This window comes from Pongo abelii, chromosome 23 (assembly GCF_028885655.2).
Source record: "Pongo abelii isolate AG06213 chromosome 23, NHGRI_mPonAbe1-v2.0_pri, whole genome shotgun sequence".
Classification (NCBI taxonomy): Eukaryota; Metazoa; Chordata; class Mammalia; order Primates; family Hominidae; genus Pongo; species Pongo abelii.
Window position 1 is genome coordinate 28,899,759 of NC_085929.1, and position 12,897 is coordinate 28,912,655.

At 47.9% G+C, this 12,897-nt stretch overlaps 1 protein-coding gene across 5 annotated transcripts in view; it reads left to right on the plus strand.

The window, feature by feature from the left end:
* Positions 1-12,897, plus strand: part of CLTCL1 (clathrin heavy chain like 1) — a 111,233-nt gene that overhangs the window by 78,650 nt on the left and 19,686 nt on the right. For all 5 annotated transcript variants that reach the window (XM_024239974.3, XM_054543102.2, XM_054543103.2 and 2 more), the window contains 5 exons: positions 1,273-1,456; positions 2,666-2,858; positions 3,469-3,626; positions 10,188-10,352; positions 11,995-12,102. In XM_024239974.3, coding sequence (XP_024095742.3) covers positions 1,273-1,456; positions 2,666-2,858; positions 3,469-3,626; positions 10,188-10,352; positions 11,995-12,102 — 808 coding nt within the window. The remainder of the gene's footprint in view (positions 1-1,272; positions 1,457-2,665; positions 2,859-3,468; positions 3,627-10,187; positions 10,353-11,994; positions 12,103-12,897) is intronic.

Consider the following 12,897-nt stretch of genomic DNA (forward strand, 5'->3'; position numbering starts at 1 on the left):
GTTTGTTTTTTTAAGACGAAGTCTCGCTCTGTCGCCCAGGCTGGAGTGCAGTGGCGCAATCTCGGCTCACTGCAACCTCTGCCTCCTGGGTTCATGCCATTCTCCTGCCTCAGCCTCCCCAGTAGCTGGGACTACAGGCACCTGCCACCACGCCCAGCTAATTTTTTACATTTTTAGTAGAGACGGGGTTTCACCGTGTTAGCCAGGATGGTCTTGATCTCCTGACCTCGTGATCCGCCCGCCTCAACCTCCCAAAGTGCTGGGATTATAGGCGTGAGCCACTGGGGACAGTTTTGTTTCTTCCTAATCTAGTGCTGCCTGTGCTTTCTTTGCGATTCATTATAGAAAAGAAACTTTTTGTTTCTTTTGTTGCCTAAATGCCTTAACCAGAACCTCCAGCACAAATAGAAGTGTGGAGAGTGGACATCCCTGCCTTGTTCCTGATCCTCCGGGAAAGTGTCCAGACTCTGTTACTTATGATGTTAGCAGTGGGCTTTTTGTAGATGTACTTTCTCAGATTGAGGAAGTTTCCTTCTATTTCTAGTTGAGAGTTTTTCTCATTAATAGGTGTTAGATTTTGTCAGATGCTTTTTCTGAATCATTTGATAATGATATAGTATTTGTTTTTTAGATTCTTGATATGTGGTGTGTTACACTGATTTTTTTCCCACAGTTTTGAACTGTATAAAAGTTTTGCAAGAATGCGTCTATTGTAATGAAAGCAAAGGAAAGTTCAAGAAATGCAAAGTGACCTGGTGTGGTGGCTCACACCTGTAATCCCAGCACTTTGTGGGGGCAAAGTGGGAGGATCACTTGAGGCCAGGAGTTTGAGACCAGCTGGGCAACACAGCAAGACCCCGTCTCAAAATTTGTTAAAAGTTAAAAAAAAATGCAAAGCTGCCTATATTGCTTAGAAATACAGTAGATGTGATAAAGCTATAATGAATCGCAAAGAAAGCACAGGTAGGAAAATAGGTACCTCTACAGCAGGATCCAGAGGCTGGGCTCTAAAAAGCCACAGCAAGCCCTCCCAGTGATTTGATTGGCACATTCTGATTCTCTTACCTGTGCTTTCCCAAGACTTTGCTATACGGTTTCTTTTTAGATCCCAAATACTTCACAAATACTCTGTTGTATTTACTTATCAGTTATGTATGTGTGTATTAATTACTTTTTTAAAAAAACTGGGGGTCTGGGGATGCCTGACCTGCCAAAAATGGTTTGTGCAGCCTTCGTTCCTGGGATGCCGTGCTGACCACCCTCTCTCCTCAGGAATCTACAGAATCTGTTGATCCTGACTGCCATCAAGGCAGACTGCACACGGGTCATGGAGTACATCAGCCGCCTGGACAACTATGACGCACTGGACATCGCGAGCATCGCTGTCAGCAGCACGCTGTATGAGGAGGCCTTCACCGTCTTCCACAAGTTTGATATGAATGCCTCAGCAATCCAGGTGGGCTGCTGAATGCAAGCATGTTGGACGTAGCACCTCCTGCCACATCATGAGTGCGCCCTGCAAGCCCTTGTCCTCTCCAGGGGTGTCAGACCCTCTGGTTGTCCAGTGCATCTCTTCATGCTCTTCTCTGCTCCTCACCAGCAACCCATCTTCCCAGCCCGCTGGCCCCTTGTCTTGACCTTCTCTGCGGGTGCTCCTTCCATTGGCTGTTAGTCTGACCCTTCCCTATCATTCCCCAGCACTCCCTTGGACTTGGGTACCTGACCCAGTGTCATCGGTCAGCCCTGGTGACACAAACATTTGATTTTCAGAGGCACTCACATCTTACCCTTAGTGACAACCATTCCAGCCCTCTGCACCATACTACTCACCCCCTATACTCCCCATTCCCCCATCTCCTCAGCAGGAGCTTTTCAGGATCCAAGGTCAGGTTCCCAGAGCAGGCCCTCCAGCCCTCCCTGCCTGCTCCTCTGCCTCCCCAAGAACTCTTCTTCTTTAAACTGCATCCCTTTCTTTCCAGTCTATGAGCCTTTTCTGGTTTTATTTCCAAATCAGTTGTAAACCACAGGACATCTCACCTGAACTGCTGTCCTACCAATTATCTTTATGTCCTTGCCTCCTCCTTTACCTTATTTCTATACCTGCTGTGAAACCCCCAATCCAGGAGCCCTTCTTTTGTGCCCCCTCGTGGGCTCTGGCCTTGCTTTGAGACAGACCAGCTCGTCATATTGGGGGCAGCTGATGCTGCCACCACCTCCACTACTATATAGTGGTGGCCCTCACTGTCACGCAATCTGCCAGGCTGCTCAGCAAGCCTGTTTCTGCCTGGTGAGCAATCTTATTCCCCACAGCAATTCTTGTGAACTCTTTTACAGTTTCTATGCTCTGTTGCACTGTCTTTCCTCCCAAGGTCAGGAGCAAGTCCCATGTCCTCCCCCCGGCCCAGAAAGCTTAACCTGGCTACCTCCATCTCTGTGCCTCTTTGTTGGAGTGTCTCTTCTTTGTTCAGCATCCCCTTTCTCATGTAATAGCTCTTGTCTCTTCCCTCAACCTGTCCATCTGAGAAATACTTAGTACCTGATTGCTTCTGACTGAATTGAAATGGCCATACAGCTTTAGGCAGAACAGGGAACCAAACAAAAATGTGTCTGTTTTTTGGAGCTGACTAGGTGTTGCAGAGAATGGAAGTCCTCTCATAACCCCTAGGTCCTGATCGAGCACATTGGAAACCTGGACCGGGCATATGAGTTTGCGGAGAGATGCAATGAGCCTGCTGTGTGGAGTCAGCTGGCCCAAGCCCAGCTCCAGAAAGATTTGGTGAAGGAAGCCATCGACTCCTATGTCAGAGGGGACGACCCTTCCTCTTACCTGGAAGTTGTTCAGGCAGCCAGCAGGAGCAGTAAGTGAATCCCCTCTCCCTATGGCTCTGCATCTCACTGATGCAAAACCTGGCTGAAGCAAGAAGTTGAAGAGATTCTCACAAATCTCTACGTATGATGTATCCAGAGATATCAGAGGGCACATCTACATGAAAGTTTCCCACAAGAGTCTGAGATAAACATTATTCTGTTATTGACACTGGCTCTTTAGTTGATTATTGCCCTCCTTTACAAGATGAGGTTATTTAAGCACACTAGATATCTCAATATCGCCACTGTAGTAATTTTAAAGTCAGTGACAGGCCCACAATTCCCAGGGATCTTCTGGTGTTTCAAATTGACTGTGGCACCGACCTCTCTGATGCCCAGAACAAGCATTCTGTCTCCTGGCAAAGTCTTTTCTAAGGGAGGTGGCCTGAGTGTGGCTCTGCCCCTCCCCTCCTCTCTTCTGAGCTACGGATCTGCTTAGCGAGCATAATCAAGACCTCCTAGACATTATCTGGAGTCTGAGTTCCCAGTGAGACATAACGGGAGGGTAAATGTGTCTGGCTGAGGACAGAATGGGAGGAATTGAGCCCTTGTTTAAAACTATCAGCTCTGGGTTAACCTATCTTTGTTTTCTGTCTTTAGACAACTGGGAGGATCTAGTTAAATTTCTGCAGATGGCCAGGAAAAAGGGCCGTGAGTCCTATATAGAGACTGAACTTATTTTTGCCTTGGCTAAAACCAGCCGTCTTTCTGAGCTAGAAGATTTTATTAATGGACCCAACAATGCCCACATCCAGCAGGTAGGCCATGCCCCCTGGGGGCTGTGCACTGCCAGTCAGATTTAGGTCCAGGGACGTTCCTCAGAGCAGCAGTCCCAAGCAGTTTTGGCACCAGGGACTGGTTTCGTCAAAGACAGTTTTTCCACAGACAGGTCGGGGGTGGTTTGGGGATGATTGAAGTGCATTACATTTATTGTCCACTTTATTTCTACTGTTATCGTATTGTAATATATAATGAAATAATTCTACAACTAACCATAATGTAGACTCAGTGGGAGCCCTGAGTTTATTTTCCTGCAACTAGGTGGTCCCATCTGGGGATGATGGAGACAGTGACAGATCAGCAGGCATTAGGTTTTCATAAGAAGCACGCAACGTAGATCCCTTGCATGTGCTGTTCACAATAGGGTTTGTGTTCTGTGACAATCTAATGCCGCTGCTGATCTAACAGGAGGCGGAGCTCAGGCGGTAATGCAAGCAATGAGGAGCAGCTGTAAATACAGATGAAGCTTCACTCGCTTGCCCGCTGCTCACCTCCTGCTATGGGGCCTGATTCCTAACAGGCCACAGACCAGCAGCGGTCCGTGGCGTGGGGGTTGGGGACCGCTGCCTTAGTGTGATGCAGATAAAGATCGTGAGAAGCAAGCCACACGAGGAAGTAAGTAACCTGTTGCTATTATTGGTATGGAAATTGAGACCCATGGAATTTTGACATGCCCTTGGCTATACACATCAGAATAATTCTCCTAGAAGAGATGTGAAGACTTACATCCAGGTATTCTGTTTACTACAAGAAAACAAAATTAATTGAGTCAGAGTTAATAATCTGGATGCATAAAATATATATTGAAAATTAATAGGCCGGGCATGGTGGCTCATGCCTGTAATCCCAGCACTTTGGGAGGATGAGGCGGGTGGATCACCTGAGGTCAGGAATTTGCGACCAACCTGGTCAACATGGCAAAACCCGTCTCTACTAAAAATACCAAAATTATCCAGGCCTGGTGGCACATGCCTGTAGTCCCAGTTACTTAGAAGGCTGAGGCAGGAGAATCGCTTGAATCCGGGAGGTGGAGGTTGCAGTGAGCTGAGATAGCACCACTACACTCCAGCCTGGGTGACAGAGTGAGACTCTGTCTCAAAAAAAAAAAAAAAAAAAAAAAATTAGTAGCTTATATCACCAAAAATCAGATAACATAATGGGGAAGAAAACATTCCTTTTTAAATAGGAATAAAGCCAAAATGTTTAAATAAACCTTAACGATAAATAAAAGATCTAAATAATTGTGGAGTCCGCCATGTAGATAAAATGTTACCCTTGGAAAATGTGATGCAGAGACATGAAGAGATAATGGAATGTATTATAACTCTATATTAGTTACAAGTGCACTCTTCTTGGAGGAACGCATACAATTTATTGAAATGAACAACAAAGTGGGCCGGGTGCAGTGGCTCATGCCTGTAATCCCAGCACTTTGGGAAGCCGAGGTGGGAGAGTGGCTTGGGCACAGGAGTTCAAGACCAGCCTGGGCAACATAATGAGACCCCCATCTCTAAAAAGGAAAAAGGAAAAAAAATAACAAAATGAACTTTGAGCTTTTTATTTCAAAATAAGTTCCAAGTAGTTGTTGGGGCTGGGCACGGTGGCTCACACCTCTAATCCCAACTCTGGGAGATAGAGGTGGAAAGATCACTTGAGCCCAGGAGTTCAAGACCAGCCTGGACAACATAGTGAGACCCCCATCTCTATCAAAAAACTAAAAAATATTAGCCGAGTGTGTGGCATGCACTTGTAATCACAGCTACTTGGAAGGCTGAAGTGGGAAGATCACTTGAGCCCAGGAGGTCAAGACTGCAGTGAGCTGTGATCGGGGTACTGCACTCCAGCCTAAGCAACAGAGCGAGACCCTGTCTTTAAAAAACAAACAAACAACAAAAAGAAAACAAAGGGGTGAAAGGCCTGTAATCCCAGCACTTTGGGAGGCCAAGGCAGGTGAATCACTTGAGGTCAGGAGTTCAAGACCAGCCCAGGCAAGATAGAGAAACCCCATCTCTACCAAAAATACAAAAATTAACCAGGCATTGTGACATATCCTGTAGTCTCAGCTATTTGGGAGGCTGAGGTGGGAGAATCACTGGAGCCTGGGTAGTCAAGACTGTAATGAGCTGTGATCATGCCACTATACTCCAACCTGGGTGACAGAGTGAGAACCCTGTGTCAAAAAAAAAAAAACAATGGTTGGAAATTAGGTTAAAGTTTTGAAAGGTGTTAAAACTTCATCATGTAATTCTGTAACCAAGTAAAATTCCAGATGGAAGAATTAAAGGTAAAAATTGAGCTTTTCCTTAAAAATTTTTTTTAAATATGTATTTGAATTTTTGCATGAGAAAGGAATTTTTAAACATGTAAGCAGTGGAAGAAAGCATAAAGGAAAATATCAGTTCAGCTAATACATAAATATTTGAAATATACCTGTAGAGTTTTATTATTTCTAAACATAGACCTCTAAGTCTAGATGTAAAAATCTATCCCAAGAAAGTAGAAAAGATCCACATAGCTTTACCTATAAATATTTAATCATTGCAGCATGATTATGCAAATGAAAATCAAAAGCCACTGTCTGGCAGAAGGAAATAGTACTTTTGTTTTGTTTTGAAACAGGGTCTCCTCTGTCACCCAGGCTACAGTGCAGTGGCACGATCTCAGCTCACTGCATCCTCGACCTCCTGAGCTCAAGCCATCTTCCCACCTCAGCCTGCCGAGTAGCTGGGACCACAGGTGCACGCCACCACTCCCAGCTAATTTTTGTATTTTTGGTAGAGACGGGGTTTCACCATGTTGCCCAGGCTGCTCTCGAACTCCTGTGTTCAAGCCATCCGCCCGCCTCAGCCTCCCAAAGTGCTGGGATTACAGGGGTGAGCCACTGTGCCCGGCCAAGAAATAGTTAAATAACAACATCCATCAATGGAGTATAATACTGATGAGGACAGTGAACAACTCTGGGATTTGGAATTGGCAATATCATATTGCTTTTCTTTTACTTACCTGTGTTTGCAAAGTTTTTTTTTTTTTTAATCAGTGATCATGTAACTTTAGAAATTGCTCCTATAATCCAAAAAGTAGTTAAAATAATAGAAAACAAAGCCTTGCCCCCAGTCCCCCTCTGCATTAGTAACAGGGTTCTCCTGAGTCAGAGGCGCTGTGGGCCAAAGCAGAAGCTCCCTCACATAGGGCCGGCTGGGTGGGGCAGAGGCACACCTGGCTCTTTACCTGTGTTCATAGTGATCCCAGGCCTGGCAAGCTCTCTGCCTTCTGCTGTCACCCCCGAGACGGGCCAGTAACCTTCAGCCTGGGGGCCAGATCCCAGCCCATCGCCTGGTTTGTGTACATTTCCCACAGTCTGGCATCTGCTGACTGCAACTCCACAATGTCATTTAACTCATTTTCCCTGTGTTTCCTGTAAATTGGCAGTAACAAGTCTTACATGGTTACCCCTTTGATAGAATACTTCATTTATGCATTCATCACCTTTTATTAAGCATCAGCTGTGTGCCAGAGTAGGCGCTATGGATGTAGCAGGGAAAATAGTAATCAGATTTCTGCCCCGTGAATCATAAGATTCTTAAAAATACTGTGATCTATTAAATGGTGAGTATAAGGAGCTAAGTGAAGCGGGGCAGGGATAGGAAGTGTTGGAACAGTGTGGGTGTGACAGTGGACATTCTGGTTTTAGAAAGGGCCCCTGGGTAAGTGCTGAATCTGTACACCTCTGGGAAGGAGCCCTTAGAACAAGACAGCGGGTCAAGTGCAAGGATCCTGTGAGGAGCATTGTGGGGTGCAGGAGCCCCTGGCTGGAGCACAGCCATCCAGCGAGAGAGACTTAGGGAGCAGTAGGAAGAGGCAGCTGGCCTCTGCGGGTCAGGACTTCAGGGGTCATTGTCAGGACTCTGGCTTTTCTGGCTTCTGCTCTGGGTGAGACTGGACATTTTGAGCAGAGGAGGAAAATGATCTGGTCTAGGGGTCAGCGGAACCCCTCTGGCTGCTATGCTACAAACAGAGCAAAGGACAAGGGTGGAGCAGGGAGTGCATAGAGGAGGATGGTGCAGTGATGTCACAAGGGGCAGCGACAGCAGATAAAGTGGGCAAGGCAAGTGCAAAGCGTAGTCAGCTTCTGGATGTGTGTTGAAGGCAGAGCTGGTAGGGTGTGCTTCCAAATGGGGTGTGAGGAGAAGCAGGGAGGGTGGGTCAAGTTTGGGGGTGTGGGGGTCATGCTTACCAATGTGGGGACAGTGTGTGAGGACTGCCTGGGGGCATCAGGACTCATATTCAGACAAGTCGGACCTCTAGTAGATGCCATGTGGATCTGTCCAGCTAGAAGTAGGAGTTAGGTTTTAGAGGAGATGCCCAGACTAGAGATGTGCATGGACAGCCTCCAGGGACAGGCAGCACCCACAGCCGCTACCTGTGTGGGAGAGCATGGCAGTGGGGGTGTGGGGCTGGGGGGGAATGGGCCAAAGAAGCCAGAGCACCCCAAAGCCCCACAGCAGGGAGAGGGGGAGATGGAGACTGGCCAGTGAGGTGGGAGAAAAGCAGGCAGGGGTGTCCAGAAAACCATGTCTGCGTCTGTCTGGAGGAGCAGTGACCCTGGCAGAGAGGCTGGCAGAAGCTTGATTGGAGTGGATTGCAGAGAGAATAGGAAGACAGGGGACAACTGTTACAGATACGCCTGAGAACTGTGCTCTGATGAGAAGCGTGGAAACAGGCTGACAGCCCCCAGGTAAATTGAGGGCAGAGCAAGTTGGATTAGTTTTATTTTAAAATTTTTGAGACAGAGTTTCGCTCTTGTCTCCCAAGCTAGAGTGCAGTGGTGCGATCTCAGCTCACTGCAACCTCTGCCTCCCAGGTTCAAGCCATTCTCCTGCCTCAGCCTCCTGAGTAGCTGGGATTACAGGCGCCCGCCACCACGCTCAGCTAATTTTTCTATTTGTAGTAGAGACAGGGTTTCACCATATTGGCCAGGCTGGTCTCGAACTCTGACCTCAGGTGATCCACCCGTCTCAGCCTCTCAAAATGCTGGGATTACAGGTGTGAGCCACTGTGCCTGGCCAGTTTTGTTTTGTTTTAAACTAGAGAAAAGAACAGTGGTTCTTTAAGCTTGTCAGAGTGGATGAGTGCAGAAGGTGATGCTGATGCAGGGATTTGCTGAAACCCTGACATGGAGCATGTGGAGAGGGGGTCAGGAACATCCATGGAGCAGGCCTTGGTGGCATAGGAAGGACATCCATGGACACTGTGCTGTGAAAGGCTCTCCTGATAGTTTGTTTGCTCAGGAAAAGGGAAGCCAAATACTCAGCTTGAGGAATCCTTAGAGCTTTGAGAAGAGAAGGAGATATGAAAGAGTTAACATGAGAGATGCCATGGATGATGGAAGGAGGGGTGGCAGGAGAGGTGCTATGGATGACAGGCATGTAGGGGTGGTACAAGAGGTGCCATGGATGACGGAAGTAGGGTAGTGCAGGAGATGCCATGGATGACGGAAGGAGGGGAGGTGCCGTGGATGACGGAAGGAGGGGTGGTGGGGGAGGTGCCGTGGATGGCGGAAGGAGGGGTGGTGGGGGAGGTGCCGTGGATGGTGGAAGGAGGGGTGGTGGGGGAGGTGCCGTGGATGACGGAAGGAGGGGTGGTGGGGGAGGTGCCGTGGATGGCGGAAGTAGGATGGGTAGTGTTGCCAATGCATTTGATGTTAGCCTTCATGAATTTAGAGAGACCCATCAGCACTTTGGGGTTCTGCTGTCTGTGTTTAGCTCTGCAGCCACAGGTATGGAATGGGCAGAGAACTAGCTCTGAGCAGGACTGAGAACAATCAGGAGAGTCAAGGGTGAATGCCAGGAGCTGTCCAGCATGATCTGGGGCCACCAGCTGGGGCAAGTGCAAGTTGGGCATGGACAGGGCTGCAGGAAGTCAGTCCAGTCACTGGACTGATGGAGTTGAGGCGCTCAGGTTGGCGAGCTGGGCAGTGCTAGGCAGAGTAGGTACTTGTGGCAGGTTCCCAGGGCTGGCATCTCTCTTCTGAGGTATAAGGTATGGCTATGGCAGTGACTTGTTCTTGTGAGCAGAACAAGGTCCCCAGCTCATAGGAAGTCAAATAAATTGTCAGAGAATGAGAAAGATTTGTAAATGGCATCAGGAACGAGGGCTGGTGAATGATACCTGACACAAGATTGGTTGTAAACGGTTTTTATTGAGGAGGAAGGGGAACGGCTTGGAAGCAGCAAGGAGCACACCTCCTCAGCCCAAGCCCAGTGGGGGTGCAGATGTGGTAGGTGACAGCCGGGGCCTGAGAGGTGCCAGAACGCAGGGTTATATAGGAGCAGGCAGGTAGAAGCGCCCCCTGAGGTGGAGGAGGGTGTCCAGGGACTAGAAAGCCAAGGCCAACTTCATCTGGTCACTGGTGCGATCAGAAAGATGCTTACCACCCTAGCAAACAGAAAAATACCTCTGCCATCTAGGAACTTAAAAGCAACTCTAGAGAAATCTTCCCATTGAAGAGTGTCTCAGTCGAGCCACCCTATTATCCGTAGGTTGGAGACCGCTGTTACGAGGAGGGAATGTACGAGGCTGCCAAGCTGCTCTATAGCAATGTTTCTAACTTTGCCCGCCTGGCTTCCACCTTGGTTCACCTCGGTGAGTATCAGGCAGCAGTGGACAACAGCCGCAAGGCCAGCAGCACCCGGACGTGGAAGGAGGTGAGCTGCGGGCAACTGCAGACGGCAGAGTGTGCTCTGGACAGGCGCGCTCTCCGTGTCCTTTGCGTTCTGCTCGGTACTCTTCTGGGTGCCAGTCTCTTGCCCAGGCAGGGGTCTGAACCCTTGGGATTCTCAGAGCCTCTAGGCTAGTGTTTGTAGTTGGAACAGAGGCCCCAGAGAATCTGTTGTCAAACCAGTTGGCCCCCAGAGGTAGCCTTAATAGCATGGAATTACCAGTATTATAAGTATTTTCATAACACTTTTTAATCATGTCACCTTATTTGCATAATCAGTGTAAATTTACATTATTGGTCCTTTGTGGCAAATTGGTAAATTGTCTGGAGGCTCTCTGATAATATCAGAATCATCTTTAAGTAGAAAAAACTGTGAAGAAGTATCCAAAACAGCATCGTTTAATGAAAGATTAAAATTAGCCTGAAGGTCCAATGTCAAGGCCTTTTGTTTGTTTGTTTGTTTTGTTTTTGTTTTTGAGATGGAGCCTAGCTCTGTTGCCCACGCTGGAGTACAGTGGCACAATTTCAGCTCACTGCAAGCTCTGCCTCCCGGGTTCACACAATTCTCCTGCCTCAGCCCCCCAAGTAGCTGGGACTACAGGTGCCCGCTACCACGCCTGGCTAATTTTTTTGTATTTTTTAGTAGAGTCGGGGTTTCACCATGTTAGCCAGGATGGTCTCTATCTCCTGACTTCATGATCCACCCACCTCGGCCTCCCAAAGTGCTGGGATTACAGGCATGAGCCACTGCGCCCGGCCAAGGCCTTTGTTAATGTATGAATTACAACTCTACCCTGCTGTTTAAGATGAATAGGCAGAGTTGCAAGAAAAGATGTTGCCAATATTATGCAAAGAATATATCATCATGCAGAATGTATGATGTAATTCCACTGTGTTTATGTGGAAGATTTGTCAGGGTGCTGGTGTACGCATCACACATAGGAAACAGTGGGCCAAAGATTATATCTCAAGTTAATGACACTGGCTTATGTGATTATTTTTGTTTATCTTCATGTTCTGCTTTCTCTACCTTGGGAACCTGTGCTGTGTATAGAAGGTGGGAGAAGTAGGGAAATTGCACGGCACACTCAGCTCTGTGGTGCAGGGTTGGTCCTGTCAGCCCTCTCAGGAAGCGCAGCTGAAGGGCCTCTCTGTACAGGGGAATTCTGCACTTCTCAAGGCTTGTTATCATTAAGTATGCATGCTGTACAGTGCAGAAAACAAAAGTAGTCTAAAAAATTATTAAAGCAAGCTCCCCCGTGAAAACAACATTCAGATGAGATGCACTCTGATGGTCATTATTTTTTAGCCTTCCTTTTCAAACCCCAAACCTGAAATTCCAGTATGACTTTCCCGCCACCTGAACAAAACTCAGGGCCTAAGAAGTAATGCACAAACTTCCTTCTTTCCATGGTCTCAAGCACCCCTTGGCCTGCAGATTACAAATGTCATATTTTTTCCTCCCAGTCTTGTACAATTCATCCTAGAGTTAGCTACTTGTTCAGAATCCAACTTAAAACACCCCACTGGCTGGTATTTCTGCATTTGCAACTGTGTCCCTTGTAAGTCAGCTGCTGTGGTGCTGTGTCAAGTCTTGGGGACCCTCACGCTTGCCCTCCATCCCCTAGGTGTGCTTTGCCTGCGTGGATGGACAGGAGTTCCGCTTTGCACAGCTGTGTGGTCTTCACATCGTCATTCATGCAGATGAGCTGGAGGAGCTGATGTGCTATTACCAGGTGACCAGATGATCTCTGCTGGTAATGCAGATGACAAGTGATGCCTAAACACTCCACAGAGAGGCACGGTCATCCCCTTAGCTCATGACCATCACAGTGTTGCATCTGCAGATATGAAGCATGGCCCTGAGGGGAAGATTCATGTGTTAGACGGTCATTTATAAACTAAATTCAATTGCCTTGTTAGCTATCCTCGACCTCATGGCTGGCTGGAATTTTGTGTTTTTAAGTTCTCTCCATCCTCTTGTGTTATTGGGACTTCAGAAGCCCAGTCAGTGGCTTGCATGATGGGAACAACCCTTGGAGGGTTGCTGAGAATACTGGGCTGGTGGTGGCAGAGCTCTAGTCCATAGCCTAGTTACCCACAGTGTGCAGCCCCAGGAGTCTGTTTATCAAGTGCCTTAGGGACAAAGCACAGGCAAGAGAGGGAACCTCACCTGGACCCTTTGGAAGGGTGGGGCTCTGCGTGTTCATGCTGTAGGTAGGCTCTCTCGAGTGGTTGGTAGACAGTGATTTGTGTGTTTAGGGACCTGGGCTTCCACCTGTGGGATTCCTAGAGCCACATGACAACTCCAGGTATGGTTAGTCAAGGCAGACGAAGATGGGATATGACTCTGCTCAGCAGTGTCACCATGGCCATGGAACTTGAGCCCCAAACCCCTCACTACGTGAGACGTCGTCTGGAGGGGCTCGCACCAGCGCCAGAGTGTCCAGATATTAGCTGGGTGTGATGGCTTTTCAATGAGAAATGCTTTCCCACCCCCAGAGAGGCACTGAGAAATGAACTGGAAAGCC